At 44.2% G+C, this 22,677-nt stretch overlaps 1 protein-coding gene across 1 annotated transcript in view; it reads right to left on the minus strand.

Annotated features, from left to right (window-relative positions):
* Positions 1–5,422: 5,422 nt before the first annotated feature.
* The window catches only part of mosmoa (modulator of smoothened a), a 31,439-nt gene continuing 14,184 nt past the window's right edge, over positions 5,423–22,677 (minus strand). Inside the window, exons 2-3 of the mRNA XM_065010409.1 lie at positions 17,029–17,241; positions 5,423–7,276 (exon numbers count right to left, since the gene is read on the minus strand). Coding sequence (XP_064866481.1) covers positions 7,092–7,276; positions 17,029–17,241 — 398 coding nt within the window. The 3' untranslated portion in view covers positions 5,423–7,091. The remainder of the gene's footprint in view (positions 7,277–17,028; positions 17,242–22,677) is intronic.

Consider the following 22,677-nt stretch of genomic DNA (forward strand, 5'->3'; position numbering starts at 1 on the left):
TGTACAGTGAACATCTCTCTCCTTGATAACCTCAATGTGGTCTGCTAATCTATACAGACAAGATGTAGGTTGCTTCCATCAATAAAGCAATGTACCATTTTGACTGATATAGGCCTATAGGTGTGTGTGTGTGCGTATGCGTGTGCGTGTGCATCCGTGCGTGCGCGTGCGTGCGTGCGTGTGTGCGTGTGTGTGTGTGTGTGTGTGTGTTGGTATAAGTAAAGACAACAGAAAATATATAGGGACTGTGTACTTGATATGGCCCTATGAACATTTCATCAGTAGAATGAATCATCATTCATCAAGTCAGCTATTCTTCCACAGTTCTCTTAACTCTCTATAAATTATACAGATTTATAATAATAATTTGATGGGTGCTTATATTTGTCCTATTTCACACCAATACAAGCGTGTATTAATACGCATGTGTGAAATGGAAATGTGTTTTCAGTATCTACCACTCTCCCCGAGACACTCAGAGAGTGGTGTCACAGCCAGATTTTGAAAATAGATCCAAAACATGTTCTTGGTGATTAGGTATCCTAATATGATCACAGGTTGTGCTCCTACTTAAAATGTAACACGTGGAGAAAAAAAGGCTTTATATTCATCAGTATGAAAAAGGACCCATCATCATTATGTCTGCATGGTGTTGCTTCAGGCCAATCTGATTGCAGGGTTTCAATTTGATTACGATCTGAGCTCTCAATTAATCAAGCTGAATTAATTGAGCTCTTAATTGGGATTGAGTGGTCAATTTAAGATCTTTGTTTTAATTCATCACCACACGACCGTGATGCTTTTAATCAAGTTCGCAACTGATTCATCTTAATTAAAGTTAACTACAAACAAATATTCTTAATTGATAACTAATTTGCATTCGAGAATGTTCTCAAACACTCAATACATTTCTCCAATCAGTTTTAATCATATAAAACTGTGTTAAAATGGTTTCAGCGTGACTATAGATCTCCTCTTCAAACTGTTTTATCAATGACTCATTCCAAGACACGAGAATGTGGCAAACATAGAAATATCATTCCTAGAAGAGAAAATGGCATTCTATTTTTATGGTGGCAAATGGATGGATTGGTTAGTCACAGATGAGCTGAGGGACCAGAGAGAGCCTCTGACCGTTTGAATCCAGCCAGCACACCCACACTGCTCTCAGATCTGTCAGGGCTCATCAGCCAGGGCTCATCAGCCAGGGCCCAGAGGGAAGCCCATGTAATTCTAGGCTGGGAGACTCATCCTCAAACCTCATAACCTGTCACTCAAACATACACACACACCCACACATAGACATACATAAGGTACCCACACATGCGCAGATGCATGCATGTGCACACATATACACTACGGCTCTGTGAAAGCTTTCAGCTGTCATTTAGCTCAAGCTACTGAGAAAAACAACAACATTGTATTAACAGAGCAGAGTAGAACACAAAGAGAGGGGAAGAACCTCAGATGGTGAGGGAATGGGTGGAAAGAGTGTGTGCTCAGACAGAGCAGATAAACAGATTAGACACGTAGTGTATGTAGATGAGTCACCATTGAGGAGGAAGAGATGTGGCTGCTGTTCTCTATGCATGTAAAGCAGTTCTGCAACAAAGTCATGGTCTAGTCTGAAGGCAACCATATCAGATCACTCCATAACAGAATCAGGGTCTGGAATTTTTGGGGGATCACGTGATGTCACCTGGAAAACATTTGAACCTAAGTTATATACTAGGCTATACACTCTTAGAAAAAAAGGTGCTATCTAGAACCAAAAAAGGGTTCTTTGGCTGTTCCCATAGAAGAACCCTTTGAATAACCATTTTTGGTTCCAGGTAGAACCCATTCCACAGAGGGTTCTACATGGAACCCAAAAAGATTCTACCTGGAACCAAAAAAGGGTTATCTTATGTTGACAGACAAAGAACCCTTTTTGCTAAGAGTGTAGACTAGGCCCAGAGTTGTTACTGGTCAGGTCACATGGCCAAGAAAAGCTTCCTGTCTCTGGTTGACTGAACTTAATCCTTAAGAGTCTAAGCCCATATTTAACCTTTTTTGGGCCGCACTAAATTTTACCTGGTACCGGGCTACCCATCAGATGCGTCTTGTGAGGATCATAGAGTAAATCAGCCGACATGTTTATGAGATTCTCACCTTTCTGTGTTCGTGAGAGTCTCACCTTTCCATAGAGGGGTCATGTTAGTGTGTAGCCAAAACTGTTTGGACGCTACAGACAGAAGTTAGCAGATCGGCTGTAATGACTTCTGAGGAGTCCCGTGACAATTTTGGGGATCGTAGAGAACACAAAACGGAGAACACCATCGTGAGAGTCTCATCTTTCCATAGAGTGGTCATATAGAGCACTACAGAATGAGTCATAATACCCATAAAACCTAGCAGTCAAACAAGGAAATGGTTGTAATTGTTTATCCACCATTCATTTTTCCCCATAGGAGATTTTATAAACACTTAAAATAAGGGCTGTTTTGTATACAATCTCTACCTGTACATGACCATCTGATCATTTATCACTCGTGTTAATCTGCAAAATTGTAATTATTCGCCTACCTCCTCATGCCTTTTGCACACAATGTATATAGACTCCCTTTTTTTTCTACTGTGTTATTGACTTGTTAATTGCTTACTCCATGTGTAACTCTGTGTTGTCTGTTCAAACTGCTATGCTTTATCTTGGCCAGGTCGCAGTTGCAAATGAGAACTTGTTCTCAACTAGCCTACCTGGTTAAATAAAGGTGAAATAAAAAATAGGCTTACCCTGGCGTGACATTTTGATAACCGTGTAAATCTCTCTAGGACAAGGTGACTTTTATCAATATACGCCTGTACCCCCCCCCCCCCCCCCCCCACAAAAATGAAAGGCTAATTAGTTGCTAATATGGTGGTCAAATAACTACAAATGCCTTGATGATCTGGACAAAACTGCCAAATCAAGGAAAAGGTAAGAATCTCTGGATGAACTATCTAATGTTAGATACATTTAGTAATGAATAAATTGGTTACATTTCTTTGACTGTATACCGGTTAGCAAAGGTGTCAGCTAAAGATGACGCGCAGGAGCTTGCAGGGATTTGTAGTCTTGTATGGTGTCTACTTTGATGCTAATTAGCATTTTCGAATCTGAGAGTAAATATATTGATAAAAGTCACCTTGTCCGAGAGATTTACACTGTTATCAAAACGTCACGCCAGGGTAAGCCTACACCAAACCCAGCCCTTATTTTAAGTATTTCTAACATTCCCTATAGGAAAAATAAATGTTGGAAAAATGATTTAGAACCATTTCCTTGTTTGACCGCTAGGTTTTATGGGAATTATGACACCTCCACTGTGGGGCTCTATTAGTTTGGAGGCCAAACGGTTTGGACACTACAGACATATTCGTGAGAAGACCAGGATGTGTCATTGTCTGACAAACACTGCTGTAGCTCGGCCAACTTCCACCGCAAATGCTCCATTTTAATCAGACAAGACTTTGATGGGGATTTGTTTATTATGCTAATTACATTTCCACAGGGGAACGGACATAGACTCTAGGGGGTCAATCTAGCTGGTAAATTAATTTGAATGGCAAAATGGCAGACTTCACCTAATACCCAAACAAGAACCAGCTCTCTTTAGCCAAACAACCAGATTTGGGACATTCCTCATTATAAAATGGCCCAAAAGGCACGCTATTCACTATATACCAATAGATCAGGGAAGAAGGTGCCATTTGATAGGGAATAGGATGCCATTTGATAGGGAATAGGGTGCCATTTGATAGGGAATAGGTTGCCATTTGATAGGGAATAGGGTGCCATTTGATAGGGAATAGGTTGCCACTTGGGATGCATCCTAAATGTTTTGCTCTGGTGTGAAGTTTGCTCTATCTGTTGTTATCCAAGGGGAGTGAAGCAGGTGTTACTAAAGACACTTTCATGGTTTAACTTCATTTTAAAATACTAATTTCTTTCTCTCAGAACAGGTGCAAACTTTGGACTGGTGGAAGTGATTGGTAAATGTGGCCCTTTATTTCATTTGATTAATTGATAGTATGGATCACATCACAGGCATTGATTAGTTTCAAGATGGTTGACAGACAAGATGCTGTAATTAGATGGAAGAGGAGCCTTGACTATTACACCTGTAGAGCTCATGTCTTTATTTGCATAGTTGGTGCCTTTTATTCTATACAGTCAGATGATGTTAGTGACTAGTGTCTCGCTAATAACTTACCCAAACAGTGAATGTGCACTTCCATATAATCAGATGATGTTAGTGACTAGTGTCTCGCTAATAACTTACCCAAACAGTGAATGTGCACTTCCATATAATCAGATGATGTTAGTGACTAGTGTCTCGCTAATAACTTACCCAAACAGTGAATGTGCACCTCCATATAATCAGATGATGTTAGTGACTAGTGTCTCGCTAATAACTTACCCAAACAGTGAATGTGCACTTCCATATAATCAGATGATGTTAGTGACTAGTGTCTCGCTAATAACTTACCCAAACAGTGAATGTGCACCTCCATATAATCAGATGATCATTTTGCTGTGGATACATCATTCCTTTTTCTACTGTAAATCATTAGTGTTTGTAAATGATGGAAGGAACATTTGAATCAGTTGCATTATGTAAATCTTTGTCCATTCTTGGCTGGACACTGAGCACACAGACTTCTGAACAAAATCCACATTTAACAGAAACAGGAATGCAGTATGAACACAAATGAAAAGTCACTCATAGGTTTGACTGTAAAACTTAACTGGAGATGAAGTCAATTCAAAGGTGAATATGGCAAACAGTGTTAAAGTCTTGAAAAAGAAACAACTTGAATCAATAGTCGCGGGGTTGGGAAGGTACTGTACGTTTTGTTCTTCACGAACTTCACTGGTGCTCATTTCCAGATGAACAATAAGCACATTGCAGGCTGACTGAAGACATATAGCCCTTCAACTGAGATGCATATTGGTTGCCTCTGTCTTCTACATAGGTTTGTGTTGACAAAAGTGCAATGTCTTAAAACGCTCACATGGGAAGGCCATTTGGAGATGGCACATTCTTCTACAGATTATTACAGAAGAAACTGAAAAATATATAACTGAACCCCCCACACACAAATTAAACGATTTTTGTGGTAAAATAAATAAATAATAAATAGGTCCTCTGGATTATTTGAAACAGGGAGGTTTTCTCCTACTGAACATCGCCCTGGTTTTTGTCATTGCCTTTTATCAGAGACCGGTGTGATTGGCTACTCCTTACCAGTCAAAGACACTAGTTGATAAATGACAAACCAGGCAACACATAAACCAGCTGACATGGTGGCCCTCGAGGCCTGGAGCTGAACACTAACATGTTGAAACAGAGTAAACATTATACAGTATGTAGAGTAATTGTGTCAGACTCAAACACAGCCGTCTTTTTTCTCTTTTTATTCAGTGAAAGATAAATAATTTGCGTTGATCACAAGCTTTATGCCTAGCCGTCTGATCAAGACAATACCATTTCCAGGGAACTCATCGCCATGGTTTGGAAAACATAATAGTAGTAGTTTGAATAAGAAAAAAATATGAGGTAAGAAGTTATTTTTTTATACATTTGTGGTGCCTCTTCTGCTATTAGCTATACCCTTGAATGCACAGTGCTTCCTAAAACAGAAATTCTGATCATGGCACAACAACAAATCAAACTAGGAACCAGAAAGGGCTTCTTCATTATCCATATTATACAGACCAACATAAAGAAAAGCTGAGCAGGAATGGAAATGGACAACAAATACTTCACCATGACTTGGAGATTGAGCCCGAAACACGTGTGTGTGTTTGCGTGCGAGTCTTTTGTGCATCTGTTAGTGTGTGTGTGCGTGTGTGTTTTACAGGCATCGGGCACAGCACAGTAGTGAGGCACAGCCCCACACAACGACCTGACCTGCAGTCCTTGATGCCTTTTATTACTATTTTACAAAGCAAAAACAAAACATCCCTCCTGCCTGATCCCATCCATGTTTCATAATAATCCAGCTGCTCTCAGTATTCATTCCCTTTTTCCTTTCCTGTAGAGCAGCTGGTAGGTGCTTGACTTACTGTGTGGTGCCTGGTTAGGGAACCTTGGTTGTCAGGGCCTGGGGTCCTACCCTCCCCTCTCTGGAACAGCGCACCTGTCTAAATCCCATGGATTATATGGGTCATGGTGCTGGGGTTAAGGTTAGGGTGAAGATGGAAAGGCCAATGTAGCAGTCCACCCTCCCTCTTCCAAAGGGGACTTGCTCATACCCAGCAAGCTAGAATGTAATCTCAACCAACCTTCCCCCTCTACTCCAAATAACCCCCTCCCTAGTTACTGCCTAACCATGGCTGAAGTGACTCTTGTCCCAGACCACACATGGGGAGGCAGAGAGACAATGACCCCACCAGAAGCCTCTTAATATACCTTTACAGCTCCTCCAGAGGTTCGTTGGCCCAAACTTCACCTCAGTGAAAAAGGGGGAAAGGAGAAAGCAACAACCCCAAAAAACACTAAATGGAAGAAACTAAAACAACTGAAATAGTGTAAGAAGCCAAAAATAGCAACAGGAACAGTTGAGATGACAACGGTTTGTTTTCTCGCTGGGCAGGAAGGGTGAAGTGGAGATCCTCCGAAAGGTGTGACGTCATAATTACTGTAGCCGTGGCAACGACAGGGGGTTTGGGGAAAGGACGGCGGTTGTTCCAACCCCCCCCCCACTCCTCTTCACCCCCCCATGGAGTGGACGTGTGTCTCCCACATCGCTCTCCAAAGTGCAACAACAACAATGTAAAAATAACATGTTTTAAATAAGCAAAGGCAGAGAGGGAAAAAAAAGCCTGAGTCAGTTCGACAGCGTCCATATTCGTCCATGTCTATTCATCTCAGTTAGTTTGTTATTCCGCGTTAACCGTCCCAGCTGCATATCGTCACACCGTCCGTCAGAGACATCCCATCCCTGCTTCCTGGCCAGTGTTTTTCTTTTTAGTCGTCCATTTTTCTTTTCCTCCATTTTATTGATCTCCTTTGTATGTTTTTCCTCGGCCCCAGCTTAAAGTCCAGGTGGCAGAGTGGTAGCCGCAGTCAGCCGGGCAGGCACACCTTGCCTGCGAACAGCAGTCCCACTATGGTGAAGAAGATGGAGAGGACAAAGAGGACGTAGGAGGAGCCCACCACCGTGTTGTTGGGCAGCTTGTATGGCTGACCACCCACCTCGTTGATGTAGAAGCCGATGGGGAAGATGAGCGCCGCCATACAGAACAGGATCACTGAGGGGGAGAGAGAGAGATAATGTTAGACATGTTGGAATTGTTTACTATTTCCTGTGGTGTTTGCTACACTGGAGACAGCTCCGCTTTCAATTAGGATGAAACCTGGGATGGACTGGAGGCTTGTCAACCAAATCTCCCTCTGGTATAATAAAGATTGACTTGATTTGTTAATTGATGAATTTAATGACTGAATCATCACTCGTCCTCAGTAGGCCTACATACTACCTACCGCACAAGGTCACACACACTACAGAACCAAAACACTCATCCAAGGCCCCAGACACCATCACGCCTCAACCCTTTTACATAAATAGACCTTAGCTGTGAAGGAGACACACTCCAGTCTCACCACCGTGAATGTACCAAGGCCACGAACACACAACCAGACCATGCAGGCTTTTACAAGAGCTCCAAAAACAACAGGCAGACGGGACGCTCTTCGGCATAATGGGGCCTTTCAGTGGGCTTCCAAGCAGATCAATGATCAGAGGGAGAGAGAGAGATGGAGGAATGGATGGAGAGGGAGGAATGGAGAGAGGAGAGAGGAGAGAGAGAAAGTGTGTGTGTGTGTGTGTGCGTGTGTGGATGTGTGTTTAACTATACTACTGGGGACCAGAAGTCCCCATAAGAATAGTAATCCCAAGAAAAACTGAACAACTGCGGAGTCGCCACAAGGTAAAATTCTCATTTCTAGGGGGTTTAGGGTTAAGGTTAGAATTAGTGTTAGGGAAAATAGGACTTTGAACGGGACTGAATTGTGTGTCCCCACAAGGTTAGTTACACAAGACTGTGTGTGTGTGAGAGAGAGAGTAGGAGAGAGAGTAGGAGAGAGAGTAGGAGAGAGAAAAGTGAGTTGGCGTTGTAACAAACTGAGGCAATTTCATAATCCACTCAGCTAGAGGGAGCCGAGACCAGGGAGCATCTCTCTCTCTTCAGACAGTCAGGGCAGCGGGTAGGGAGGCACTCAGGACCAGATCAAGAGACACAAACACCAACTGAACACCCACACATGTACGCACAACATAGATTCTGTGGGCTTTGAGTGAATCTGTCCATCTGAAGCAGTGTTACTAATCTGAAACGGCAAAGCCAAGGACTTACACATACTCTTTAAAAGATTACTTTAAAAGCTAATTCGATATACTGTAACTTAATCACTTAGGCTAACGCTAATTCAGTGGACATGCAGTGTTCTGCAGTGAAATAACTTTTGCTCTCCTCTATGGTAGAGTATCCGTGTTCTCTCCCTATCAGCAGCAATAGAAGGGCCACCCCATCACAAACACTGTCACATCATGACGGGCCGTTTGAGACATACCAGGAGCTATAGGAGAGAGACTGCAAACATGTTCCCCAGGCATTCTACTCTGTGTCGAAAAAAGCAACAAATATCATTAGATTAAAAAAAAAAAAAAGTAAAAATAAATAAATAAATACAGTACCAGTCAAAAGTTTGGACACCTACTCATTCAAGGGTTTTTCTTTATTTTTTTTTACTATTTTCTACATTGTAGAATAATAGTGAAGACATCAAATCTGTGAAATAACACATATGGAATCATGTAGTAACCAAAAAAGTGTTAATGAAATCAAAATATTTAAGATTGCCACGTTGTATACATGATTGGAGACAGGCGCAGGAATACGTAATAGGGGGTTTTAATACTCCACCCCAAAATACAATGCCATGAAAAGGCACGGGGAAGAAGCCCAAATCAAAACATGTATACAAAAACACAGGGATGTAACCCAAACAAAAGAGTGAGGTTAAACCTCTAATAAATACACAGGACGAGACCCATAATAACAAGTGCACAATACACGCAGCACGAAAGTCGAAACAACAAAGCACAGGTACTCACAAGACCGACGGACATGGGAACAGTAACCGACCAAGACAATGGTGAACAGAGGGCACACATATACAATTACTAATCAGGGGGAATGGGAACCAGGTGTCCATAATGAGACAGTTTAGTGACGCCTAGAGGACAGTGACATAGACTTCCGGAACTGGTGCACGGAATGAGCAGCAGTACCGGGGGGATCCGTGACAAAGATTTTAGATTCTTCGAAGTTGCCACCCTTTGCCTTGATGACAGCTTTGCAACTTTTGCATTCTCTCAACCAGCTTCACCTGGAATGCTTTTCCAACAGTCTTGAAGGAGTTCCCACATATGTTGGCTGCTTTTCCTTCACTTTGCGGTCAAACTCATCCCGAACAATCTCAATTGGGTTGAGGTCGGGTGATTGTGGAGGCCAGGTCTTCTGATGCAGCACTCCATCACTTTCCTTCTTGGTCAAATAGCCCTTACACACCCTGGAGTTGTGTTGGGTCATTGTACTGTTAAAAACAAATGATAGTCCCACTAAGCGCAAACCAGATGGGATGGCATATCGTTGTAGAATACTGTGGTAGCCATGCTGCTTAAGTGTACCTCGAATTATAAATAAATCACTGACAGTGTCACCAGCAAAGCACCCCCACACCATCACACCTCCTCCATGCTTCACGGTGGGAGCCACACAAAGACACAGCGATTGGAACCAAAAATCTCAAATGTGGACTCATCAGACCAAAGGACAGATTTCCACCGGTCTAATGTCGATTGCTCGTGTTTCTTGGCCCACGCAAGTTTCTTCTTCTTATTGGTGTCCATTAGTAGTGGTTTGTTTGCAGCAATTCGACAATGAAGACCTGATTCACTCAGTCTCCTCTGAACATGGATGTTGAGATGTGTCTGTTACTTGAACTCTGTGAAGCATTTATTTGGGCTGCAATCTGAGGTGCAGTTAAATCTAACGAATGTATCCTCTGCAACAGAGGTAACTCTTTTCCTGTGGCTGTCCTCATCAGTTTCATCATAGCGCTTGATGTTTTTTTTGACTGCACTTGAAGAAACTTTCAAAGTTCTTTAAATTTCCCGGATTGACTGACCTTCATGTTTCTCTTTGGTTATTTGAGCTGTTCTTGCCATAATATGGACTTGGTCTTTTACCAAATAGAGCTCTCTGTGTACCATGCCTACCTTGTCACAACACAACGGATTGGCTCAAATGCATTAAGAAAGAAAGAAATTCCACAAATTAACTTTTTACAAGGCACACCTGTTAATTGAAATGCATTCCAGGTGACTACTTCATGAAGCTGGTTGAGAAAATGCCAAGATTGTGCAAGGCTGTCATCAAGGCAAAGGGTGGCTACTTTGAAGAATCTCAAAAAATATATATTTACATTTGTTTAACACTTTTTGGGTTACTACATGATTCCATATGCGTTATTTCATAGTTTTGATGTCTTCGCTATTATTCTATAATGTAGAAAATAGTAAAAATTCAGAAAAATTCTTGAATGAGTAGGTGTGTCCAAACTTTTGCCACCTTTTTCTCCCCAATTTCGTGATTACGATCTTGTCTCATCGCTGCAACTCCCCAACAGGCTCGGGAGAGTCACGCGTACTTCTAAACATGACCCACCAAACTGCGCTCCTTAACACCCACTCGCTTAACCAATGTGCCGCACCAATGTTTCGGAGGAAACACCGTTCGACTGACAAAGTCAGCCTGCAGGCGCCCAGCCCGCCACAAGAAGTCGCTAGAGCGCGATGAGCCAAGTAAAGCCCCCCTGGCCAAACCTTCCCCAAACCTGGACGATGCTGGGCCAATTGTGTCCCTATGGGACTCCCGGTCACAGCCGGTTGTGACACAGCCTGGGATTCGAACCAAAGGCTGTAGTGACACCGCAAAACACTACGATGCAGTGCATTCGACCACTGCACCACTCGGGAGGCCATAAATATATATTTCTGAAGAGACAAGCACTTGGCGTCCATTTCAAGACACCAATTAGTGTGTTAGACTTCCTGCTGAGAGAAGTGATATAACAGTGTAATAAGTCACTGCTCTGGCACCCCACAAAGTGGAGTGACACACCAGTCCTGATGGGGCACAATACAGTGTGTATGTGTAAGCAGTGACTGGGCACAGGGACAAGGTCAGGAGTAAAATCATTATGGTAGTTATTGGTCTTAATCCAAGTGATTAGCCTCTTGGTAGGACCAGTTAATTTAAAAAGTCATTGTTAATTAGCATCATGAAACTCCTCATGTTTGGTTTTATTTTGGGTCTTTCAGAATATTTATTTGAAGATATTGCAGCCTCCCCAGCTACCAAATGTTAGTTCCCAGGACGATCTACCAAAACACTCTAATGTCAGTGGGGGACAAAATCTAACAATTGTAAAAAATTCTGGAAAAATAAAACACTAATATATCTTGATTAGATAAGTATTCAACCACCTGAATCAATACATATTATAATCACCTTTAGCAGTGATTACAGCTGTGAGTCTTTCTGGGTAAGTATCTAAGAGATTATCACATGGATTGAGCAACATTTGCCCCAAATTCTTCAAGCTCTGTAAAATTGGTTGTTGATCATTGCTAGACAACCATTTTCAGGTCTTGCCATAGATTTTCAAGCAGATAAGTCAAAACTGTAACTCGGCCACTCAGGAACATTCACTGTCTTCTTGGTAAGTAACTCCAGTGGAGATTTGGCCTTGTGTTTTAGGTTATTGTCCTGCTGAATGTTGAATTAATCTCCCAGTGTCTGGTGGAAAGCAAACTGAACCAGGTTTTCTTCTAGGATTTTGCCTGTGCTTAGCTCTCTTTAGTTGTTTTTTTTATCCTGAAAAACTCCCCAGTCCTTACAAGCACACCCATAACATGATGCAGCCATGACTATGCTTGAAAATATGGGGAGTAATACTAAGTGAAGTGTTGTTTTGGATTTGCCCCAAACATAACACTTTGTATTTAGGACAAAAAGTGAATTGCTTTGCCACATTTTTTGCAGTTTTACTTTATTACTTTATTACCTTCACTCTGTAAATTAGGTTAGTAATTGTGGAGTAACTACAATGTTGTTGATCCATCCTCAGAGTGTGATAGGAGAAAACAAACTGTTTAAAAATCACCATTGCCCTCATGGTGAAATCCCTGAGTGGTTTCCCTCCTCTCCGGCAACAGAGTTAGGAAGGACACCTGTATCTTTGTAGTGGCTGGGTGTGTTGATACACCATCCAAAGTGTATTTAATAACTTCACCACACTCAAAGGGATATTCAATGTCTGCTTTTTTTTTTTTTTTTTAACCAATCTACCAATAGATGCCCTTCTTTGCGAGGCCTTGGAAAATCACACTGGTTGAATCTGTGTTAGAAATGCACTGCTTGTCCAGAGGTACAGAGATGAGGGAGTCATTCAAAAACCATGTTAAACACTATTTTTGCACACAGAGTGAGTCCATGCAACTTATTATGTGACTTGTTAAGCAAATGTTTACTACTGAACTTAGTAAGGCTTGCCATAACAAAAGGGGTTGAATACTTACTGACCCAAGACATTTCAGATGTCTAAAAAAAATAAAATAAATATGATTTAAAAAAAGAAGAGAACTCTACTTTGACATTATGAGGTACAAAACAAAAGTGACAAAAAAATCTCCATTTAATCCATTTTAAAGTCAGGCAGTAATATAACAAAATCGGCAAAATGTCAAAGGGTGTGAATACTTTCTGAAAGCTGTATGTCAAATAACCAAAGGAGAACGTTTAGGGAAGCGTTAGCTGGGTCTTGTCTAGAAGTGCAACTGTTAGGGAAGCGTTAGCTGGGTCTTGTCTAGAAGTGCAACTGTTAGGGAAGTGTTAGCTGGGTCTTGTCTAGAAGTGCAACTGTTAGGGAAGTGTTAGCTGGGTCTTGTCTAGAAGTGCAACTGTTAGGGAAGCGTTAGCTGGGTCTTGTCTAGAAGTGCAACTGTTAGGGAAGTGTTAGCTGGGTCTTGTCTAGAAGTGCAACTGTTAGGGAAGTGTTAGCTGGGTCTTGTCTAGAAGTGCAACTGTTAGGGAAGCGTTAGCTGGGTCTTGTCTAGAAGTGCAACTGTTAGGGAAGTGTTAGCTGGGTCTTGTCTAGAAGTGCAACTGTTAGGGAAGCGTTAGCTGGGTCTTGTCTAGAAGTGCAACTGTTAGGGAAGCGTTAGCTGGGTCTTGTCTAGAAGTGCAAGCTGGGTCTTGTTAGTGCAACTGTTAGGGAAGCGTTAGCTGGGTCTTGTCTAGAAGTGCAACTGTTAGGGAAGCGTTAGCTGGGTCTTGTCTAGAAGTGCAACTGTTAGGGAAGCGTTAGCTGGGTCTTGTCTAGAAGTGCAACTGTTAGGGAAGTGTTAGCTGGGTCTTGTCTAGAAGTGCAACTGTTAGGGAAGCGTTAGCTGGGTCTTGTCTAGAAGTGCAACTGTTAGGGAAGTGTTAGCTGGGTCTTGTCTAGAAGTGCAACTGTTAGGGAAGCGTTAGCTGGGTCTTGTCTAGAAGTGCAACTGTCAATCGAAAGTCAAACAAGATCATTCTCTGATTCCTGTGAATTACCACTGAACAGACGAACTGGAAACGGACTAAATCAAATCATGTTGCTTTGCCAAACACACAATCAAAGGCTTACAGATGAAACTGTCTTCCATTCACACTGAGTGCACTAACTAAAGCTTCAATCATAGGGCTGATTTTCCAAACGCACGTAGATGGAAATCAAAAGAGGCCTGGGGCAATAACTCCTCATATGCTTCCACAACACTACAGCTACACATCATGTCCTCCAGCCCAAACCCACACAGGCTATTTTCCCCCTCAGAAAGGGACTGATTTAGCCTAGCTAAAATGGCTCAGATGATGCAGCTGGCTCTCTATGGCTCTCTCTACACTAGCAGGAAGGCTGGCTGGCTGAATGTGCCCTGTCTGTGCTGCCAGCTAGCGAGGAGAGTGTTGTCTGGCTAACCCCCCCGGACTGGGCAGACACGGCTAATATTTACGTCTGTCCTCACTGCCGCGGCCATGTGTTTACCCACCGCAAGCCAGAACCTCAGTGTTTTTCAAACTACCTGAGCTGATATGTTACTGATCCTTAGCCTGTCAGAATACTGTACCTCACTGTACCTGGGGTGTAGTGTACAGCGAAGTCAGACAGTGGGGTTTGCGAGGACATAGTAGTGTCTGGCGTGTAGTGTACAGGGGACAGAAGGGGGCCTGGCTAGGGCCTAGTGTAAAGACTGTAGTGCACAGGGGACAGAAGGAGGCCTGGCTAGGGCCTAGTGTACAGACTGTAGTGCACAGGGGACAGAAGTGGGCCTGGCTAGGGCCTAGTGTACAGACTGCAGTGCACAGGGGACAGAAGGGGGTCTGGCTAGAGCCTAGTGTAAAGACTGTAGTGTACAGGGGACAGAAGGAGGCCTGTGCTGGCTGTACAAAAGGGTCCTTTCAGGTGGCAGTGGCCCTGGGCCAGCTACGCCTACTGGTAGCTTCCTTTCCCCAGCCAGCAATCATCACCTGTTAGCCCCCTATTAGCTACCCCCCTCTCCCTGCACCTTTCATTCTATAACAGAGCACCAATCACAGATGCCCCTTATCCCAAGGCCCAGCCCCCTCACTCTCTCACATACTCAATCTCTCCCTCACTTTAACTCTACCTCTCTTTTAATCCCCTTTTAGTCTACCACTTCTCCTCACTCTACCTCTCCCTCCCCTCTCCCTCTTTCCTGAAAGGAGAAAGCCCAGCCTGCCCATTACACAGCAGCAGCAACCCTGTGAGGTGCAGTGCTCAGCACTGTCAGGGAAATACTCAAGGCCCTCTTACTTTCTACCCCCTTTAGAACCCCTCTCCTCCTCCACCCTTTCCTTCTCCCATAGCTGGCTCTCAGGTTACAAGTGATGCTTTTCTACCTCTCCAGTCTCTCAATCCCACTCTCATTTTCTCTTCATCTCCCTCTCTCTCTTCCTGGTCCAGCGTAGCTCACTGTCATTCTGTAGTCTCCTCTTCACGCATCTCAATCTCTACCCCCTACCTACAAACATTTTCCCGTTCCATCTCTCTCAATCTCTACCCCCTACCTACAAACATTCTCCCGTTCCTTCTCTCTCAATCTCTACCCCCTACCTACAAACATTCTCCCGTTCCTTCTCTCTCAATCTCTACCCCCTACCTACAAACATTCTCCCGTTCCTTCTCTCTCAATCTCTACCCCCTACCTACAAACATTCTCCCGTTCCTTCTCTCTCAATCTCTACCCCTACCTACAAACATTCTCCCGTTCCTTCTCTCTCAATCTCTTTCTTTCTGGCGGCAGGGAGCCTAGCGGTTAAGAGCGTTGGGACAGTAACCGAAAGGTTGATGGTTCGAATCCTCGAGCCGGCAAGGTGGAAAAATCTGCCGTTCTGCCCTTGAGCGAGGCAGTTAACCCCCGCAACACCACCTGCTCCCCGGGTGCCGATGACATGGACGTCGATTAAGGCAGGCCCCCTCACCTCTCTGATTCAGAGGGGTTGGATTAAATACAGAAGACACATTTCGGTTGAATGCATTCAGTTGTGCAACTGACTAGGTTTCCCCTTTCCCTGTTCCTTTAAAATGCATCTCTTTGTCTGAAAGAGCCATCAATGGTAGTCTTCACTGCAGTGGGAGAGAAAGCGATAGAATGTGAAAGCACAAGAGGGAGAGAAAGAGAGATTATCACTGAGAACCTGATACAGCCAACGGAACCCTGGATGATTGTGACTATATCCTCCCTGTTGCCAGGGCAACCTCATCACTTGGCTCAGAGCGATGTGTGATTGTCAAAAAATTACTCAATAAAATCACATGTAGCACGTGACACAGATTTGCAATGAACACATTGACAACGCATCTTTTTAGACGGGCTGGAGGGAAATGGATTATTGGGTGATTCTTAGGTAAATACACCATAGAAATATAATCCTTCTTGTTCTCTAAATACGACTAACATATAATGACTGTGATGCACCAATTCAATCAAATGTGTCTGTGTGCTAGTAAAACTCTACGTGTGTGTGAGTGAGTGAGAGGGGGGCGTCTCTTCTCTTTGCTAAACAACCAATCAGAATATGAACACCTACACAGCCTTACGAAATAGCCCAGCTCAGCAGGGCTGCTGAATGTTGGGTTGGTATTGAGTTAAGAAGTGTCTCCTCTGAATTCCTGTCTAAAAAGAGGGGGATGAGTGTTGAAAGACAAAAAGAAGCGATTGAGTGGTACTCTATGACGCCCACACAGGTACCATAGAATGCACTTCTCAGTCGAAGAGCTGCAGGGAAGGGATGATCTGGAGGCATGGAGGATAGAGAAGACACATACAGCATACAAGTACGCACACACACACACACACACGCCCACACAAAAGACGCAAACATCACACACATTGGTTCCATTGGTTTACCTGAAATCAGCTTCACCACTGAAATTCTGGGCATGAATGCAAAGCTAAACCAATATTTTCACAGCCCCCCTCTCCCTCGCCTCCCCCTTTCCACTTCTCTCCCTCAACTTACTCTCTCTCTACCCCTACCCCTCCTCTGTGTAGGAGAGGGTATATCTGCTCGTAGACGGATGCACTGGTGTTCAGGGGAGTGTTATTCCAAGGAAATGATGTCATGAAAGAAGGGAGTGAGATTGGAGAGAGGAGTAAGAGAGGAGAGAGAGAGAGACCTCTGTACTTAGGCCTACAGCTTGTTTGGTCAAGCTACTTAACAGGGTGATAGAGAGGGTGCATTTTTTTATTTAGTGGTCAAGTGTAGTATGTCTCTGAGTAACGTCTATCAGTAAAGAGAAGAGACACAGTTGGTTGAGCTTGGCTTTGATTGGTCAATGTACACTCGACCGTCATTAAGGTAGGGTCGTTTCGGTCACTTACTCCCGGTGAAGGCAATCCAGCGGGCGTATTTGGTGGCCTCGCGGCGCCAGTGGGATGCCACCAGCAGGCCACAGGTCACCGTGAGGGAGATGATACCCAGGATGATGAAGAAGAGCGTGGTGACCCACTCGGGGGGAAGCCGCGGGGGGATACAGGTGCGGTCCCGACCGTGGATGGTCTGGCACTGCCGCACCAGGCCTACCGTCAGGGCACCTATATATATATATAAATGAGAGAGAGAATAGGTGTTAGATCATACACACATTTAAATACTCACACCAGCCACACTGTTAGGGCAAATCCTTGTAGGGCTGGGCAGTAAATCGTATTTTACTATATACAGGTATTGATGCACAGTCCGGTTTGTATTTTTACTTTACCTTAACTTAAATAATGGTATTTGGTTTGTTAAATGTAATTTGATGTAACTAAAAAAAACATGGCAATCGCCCGTGACTGCGAACAGTTGAGAACTGCTAATTTCCTAGCAAGAGCTTCTGGTGTGCACTTCTGCTTTTTTTGCCATGAATAGTGCCTGTGAGGCAGCACTGGAGACAAAGATGTGCAAATGTACTTTTTTGCCACAAATCTTGCCTGTGAGGCAGTGCGGGTAACAAAAGCACTCTAGAAATCGGCACAATGCCCTTTGTGGCGAAAGGAACTGACATTTAATATACAGTATATGGTACTTGGAAAGAAAAAGTGACTTTCACAAAATAGAGGCATACAAAGAAAACAAATGTGGTACAGTGTGGAAATAACAAGCATGCACTGCACCCGGCCCGCCACAGGAGTCGCTAGTGCACGATGAGACAAGGACATCCCTGCCGGCCAAACACTCCCTAACCCCGACGACGCTGGGCCAATTGTGCGCTGCCCCATGGGCCTCCCGGGCACGGCCGGCTGCGACAGAGTCTGGACTCGAACCCAGAATCTCTAGTGGTACAGCTAGACCACTGCACCACTTGGGAGGATGATGTGTTTTTATTTGAATTCCGGTGCTGCTCTGCACACACAAACATGTTAGCTAGCTAGCAGGTCCAACGTTAAGTCAACTATGACGTTCAAAGACATTCAAAGTTCCTTTATAGAAGCCGCCATAGGTATAATTCTGTGGGCCTAATTCAGGTAATGCATGTCATAAGATTCCCAGCGCTTCAAGCCAAGCCTCCTCAACTCTCTCTCTCTCTCTCTCCCTCTCTCTCCCTCCCTCTCCCTCCCTCTCCCTCTAGTATTTCACAGTGATTTAGATGGCACAATGATTCTCTACACTATACTTGCTTGTTTTGTCACAAACTGAAATTAGGCGAACTATTCGAATTTTTGCAACCAGGAAATGGTGTTCTGCATAGTGTATCTTTAATTCTGAGCGTATATTTAACCGTTTTTGGAAAACCTGAGGGAGATTTTACAGTAATTCCGTTACCAAAGTTTCCATCTGCACAGTTCTTACATTAAATTTGTTTTTGTAAAAAAAAAAAAGTGGAAATTGTTAAAAGTAGTCCTTGTGCATAGAGCTCTATGGTTTGTTAAACTTTGAAAATAAATGTTTTTTGTTTGGCATACATTCTAAAGTGAAAAGACTGAGACAAAGTTGAATTCCGTTACTGTGGAATTCACCCCCTTTAATCTGTCTGTGAACCAATACCTGCTAGGAGCTCCTCTCTGCAGCCTACAGGGCCCAATTATGTCAGAGGAGGCTGCGGCTGTTGCTCTGTAACACACACAAGGACACACAAGCATGCACATCTCCCACACACACACTGCAACCGATTGTAATGGTTCTTCTCACACACAGGTGCACGTACACACAGCAAGACATAAATCATTATCCACTCACAGGCACGCACACACACTGCATCCGGATGTTTGTCTCGACACCTCAGCCTTCCCTGTATAATGTGTCAGTTCATTAAGAAGCAGAGGCTTTGAAAAAGTCTAACATTCTGCTAGCTAACGTGACAGCAGTTTGCATCGCTACTATATATTTCATCTCACTTCTCCCATCAGACATAGTACAGTATTTCTCCCTTTGATTTATCCAGCAAACACACACACCTTCCTGTCCTTTCTCTTCCTTTCTTCCTACTTCACTTTCTCTCACTTCAAACTGAAGAAGCTTCTTTCTCTCCAGGAGAGTTTCTTCCCTGATCTTGAAGTCAGTCAGTAAGTATGCACATCTGTTGGTCTGGAACACGGAGGAGAGGAGATAATATCTAGCCTATGGCGGAGAGCCTACTGGAGCCATCTATCACTGATCAGACACACACAGAGGATTTATAGCCTCTGGACTGAGCCATGATGACGTCTGCCAGAGATAGACTAGCTCATGAGCACACACACTTGTACAGTTACGTAGGCAGCCACACGTAGGTCACTCTCTCTCTCACACACACACACATACACATCAGGCCACTGAGAACCATAGGAGACACTAAATCAGTGTGTGTTCGTCTTCATGGAGATTTCTACCTGAGTAAGCAAAACGGTATCATATTATGCATGAAAGGTTTAGGTGGTAGGAACCTGTAGTCCTTTTCATGAAAGGTTTAGGTGGTAGGAACCTGTAGTCCTTTTCATGAAAGGTTTAGGTGGTAGGAACCTGTAGTCCTTTTCATGAAAGGTTTAGGTGGTAGGAACCTGTAGTCTTTTTCATGAAAGGTTTAGGTGGTAGGAACCTGTAGTCCTTTTCATGAAAGGTTTAGGAGGTAGGAACCTGTAGTCTTTTTCATGAAAGGTTTAGGAGGTAGGAACCTGTAGTCTTTTTCATGAAAGGTTTAGGTGGTAGGAACCTGTAGTCCTTTTCATTGAAAGGTTTAGGTGGTAGGAACCTGTAGTCCTTTTCATTGAAAGGTTTAGGTGGTAGGAACCTGTAGTCCTTTTCATTGAAAGGTTTAGGTGGTAGGAACCTGTAGTCTTTTTCATGAAAGGTGGGCTCGGATATGAAGACTGGGTTTTACTACAACCTTCACCATAATCTTACCAGGTAGGCTATCGACAATACTTGAATTTTACAACAACTTGGAAAGACATGGTGGAAAAGATGATACAATACATATTGGTGGTCCAATGGTGGAGATGCTGAAAGACAGATTGGCCTGGGAATCTCCTCTTGCACTGGGGCAGGGCGGGTCTCCTCTCCTCTGGTATCCCACAGTGAGCCAAACAGTCCACTGGCCATCAGTCCAGAGGAAATCCTGTCCCCTTTATAACAGCTAGCAGGCCAGCACAACACCGCCTCTACAATAACAAGCAAACACCGCCTCAACCCTTCCCTAACCACACGTACAAACACTATGAAGGCCTAATGCTCCTCTGCTGGAGAATGCTTTCATGTGCTAGAACAATAGAGAACATTTTAGAGATTATATAATCAACATAATCTAGAATTCGAGTCCTGGATATTCTAAAATAGGCTACATCCAAGAATTACAACATTCTAGAAGGCCATTATTGCCTTGCCTTGTGCAGTCTGCACTGGGGACAATGTGTTCTGTTGTCAACCGGAAGAACTACTCAGCCTTTAGACTAAAGAAAGAAGGAGGTCAGAGCGAGGCAGACTGAAATGGCACCTGGAATGCCCACCAGAGCACTAGAGCTTACCCAAGAGCCTATTTCTGAAGTGAAGTAGGCCATATATTCCTGCCTGGGTACTGTAACCTTGAACCTGTCTGAGGACGGGAAGTGTGTGTGTGTGGAACATCAGCGGGCTCTGATAGCACTAATAGTCTTATTTTATGGCCATTTCCCCCCGGATCCTCCAGCCTCCTGCTGATTCACTAGCTCTCAGTGGAATTCCTGCATTACAACAGGCAGGCACGGCATGGCACACACACCACTGGACACGACACACACACGGCATGCAAAAACATGGTACTCTGACATAAATTACACACACATACACACTCCGTGAGACTACACATCTGGATAAATAAACCTGGAATCTAAAATGAAAAGTGTGAGCAATGGAGCGACGCCTCATTTCCCCCCAGCCCACCGCAGAGCAGAGATGGTGAAGGGTACAGCAAGACCCACCACTCCTGCTGTGTACAGAGACAGACATCCAGATATACACAGAGCACAACAACCAGTAACACACAAACACTCATACACTGTCCCACACAATAATACAGCCTCTTCACAAAGATACTGACAGTCCCCATAAAAACATTATTAACAGTTCTAATCTCCATGGATCCCTGTGTCTCTAGCTAACCGTCTCCCATGTGCCTCCCCTCTATTCTCTCTGTATTCACACAGCTCATATCTGTTTCTCTTCTCTGGTGTTCCCTCCCATGTGCCTCCCCTCTATTCTCTCTGTATTCACACAGCTCATATCTGTTTCTCTTCTCCGGTGTTCCCTCCCCTCTATTCTCTCTGTATTCACACAGCTCATATCTGTTTCTCTTCTCCGGTGTTCCCTCCCATGTGCCTCCCCTCTATTCTCTCTGTATTCACACAGCTCATATCTGTTTCTCTTCTCCGGTGTTCCCTCCCATGTGCCTCCCCTCTATTATCTCTGTATTCACACAGCTCATATCTGTTTCTCTTCTCCGGTGTTCCCTCCCCTCTATTCTCTCTGTATTCACACAGCTCATATCTGTTTCTCTTCTCCGGTGTTCCCTCCCATGTGCCTCCCCTCTATTCTCTCTATATTCACACAGCTCATATCTGTTTCTCTTCTCCGGTGTTCCCTCCCATGTGCCTCCCCTCTATTCTCTCTGTATTCACACAGCTCATATCTGTTTCTCTTCTCCGGTGTTCCCTCCCATGTGCCTCCCCTCCATTCTCTCTGTATTCACACAGCTCATATCTGTTTCTCTTCTCCCCATCCCCTCCCTCCTGACGTCTCACTGTTTATCACAGCTTCTCTCTCTCTATGTTCATTCCTTCTTTCCCTCCATCCATATTCACTCTTCTTTGAGTGAGATCACTGTTTCTCACCCCTCTCTCTATCTCCATTAGATTACTGCTTCTCACCCAGTCTGTGTCTAAATGAGAGGAAATGAGGGCTGTGTGAGTTGGTCCTGAGCATGGGAGAGCATGGCGATGCTGTCATTAGTGTAGGTGCAGAGAGGTGTTAGCTACTGTTAGCCAGACAGCAGGCAGCACTGGAGCGATGAGTGGAGCAGGAGGCCTCTAAACTCTGCTGGGTGGAAGTATGGAGGTGGAGGCAGCACTGGAGGGATGAGTGGAGCAGGAGGCCTCTAAACTCTGCTGGGTGGAGGTATGGAGGTGGAGGCAGCACTGGAGGGATGAGTGGAGCAGGAGGCCTCTAAACTCTGCTGGGTGGAAGTATGGAGGTGGAGGCAGCACTGGAGCGATGACTGGAGCAGGAGGCCTCTAAACTCTGCTGGGTGGAAGTATGGAGGTGGAGGCAGCACTGGAGGGATGAGTGGAGCAGGAGGCCTCTAAACTCTGCTGGATGGAAGTATGGAGGTGGAGGCAGCACTGGAGGGATGAGTGGAGCAGGAGGCCTCTAAACTCTGCTGGGTGGAAGTATGCCACTGCAGGTTTTAACAGCCCGGCCGTTCTTGTACTTACATCACAGGGCTGCAGGGGAAGGTAGACTGTAGTGTTGACTGTCCCCACACACACACACACACACACATACAAACAAATTCAGACTACATAGCCACACGCACAGGT

Source organism: Oncorhynchus nerka, linkage group LG26 (assembly GCF_034236695.1).
Source record: "Oncorhynchus nerka isolate Pitt River linkage group LG26, Oner_Uvic_2.0, whole genome shotgun sequence".
In the NCBI taxonomy this organism is placed as follows: Eukaryota; Metazoa; Chordata; class Actinopteri; order Salmoniformes; family Salmonidae; genus Oncorhynchus; species Oncorhynchus nerka.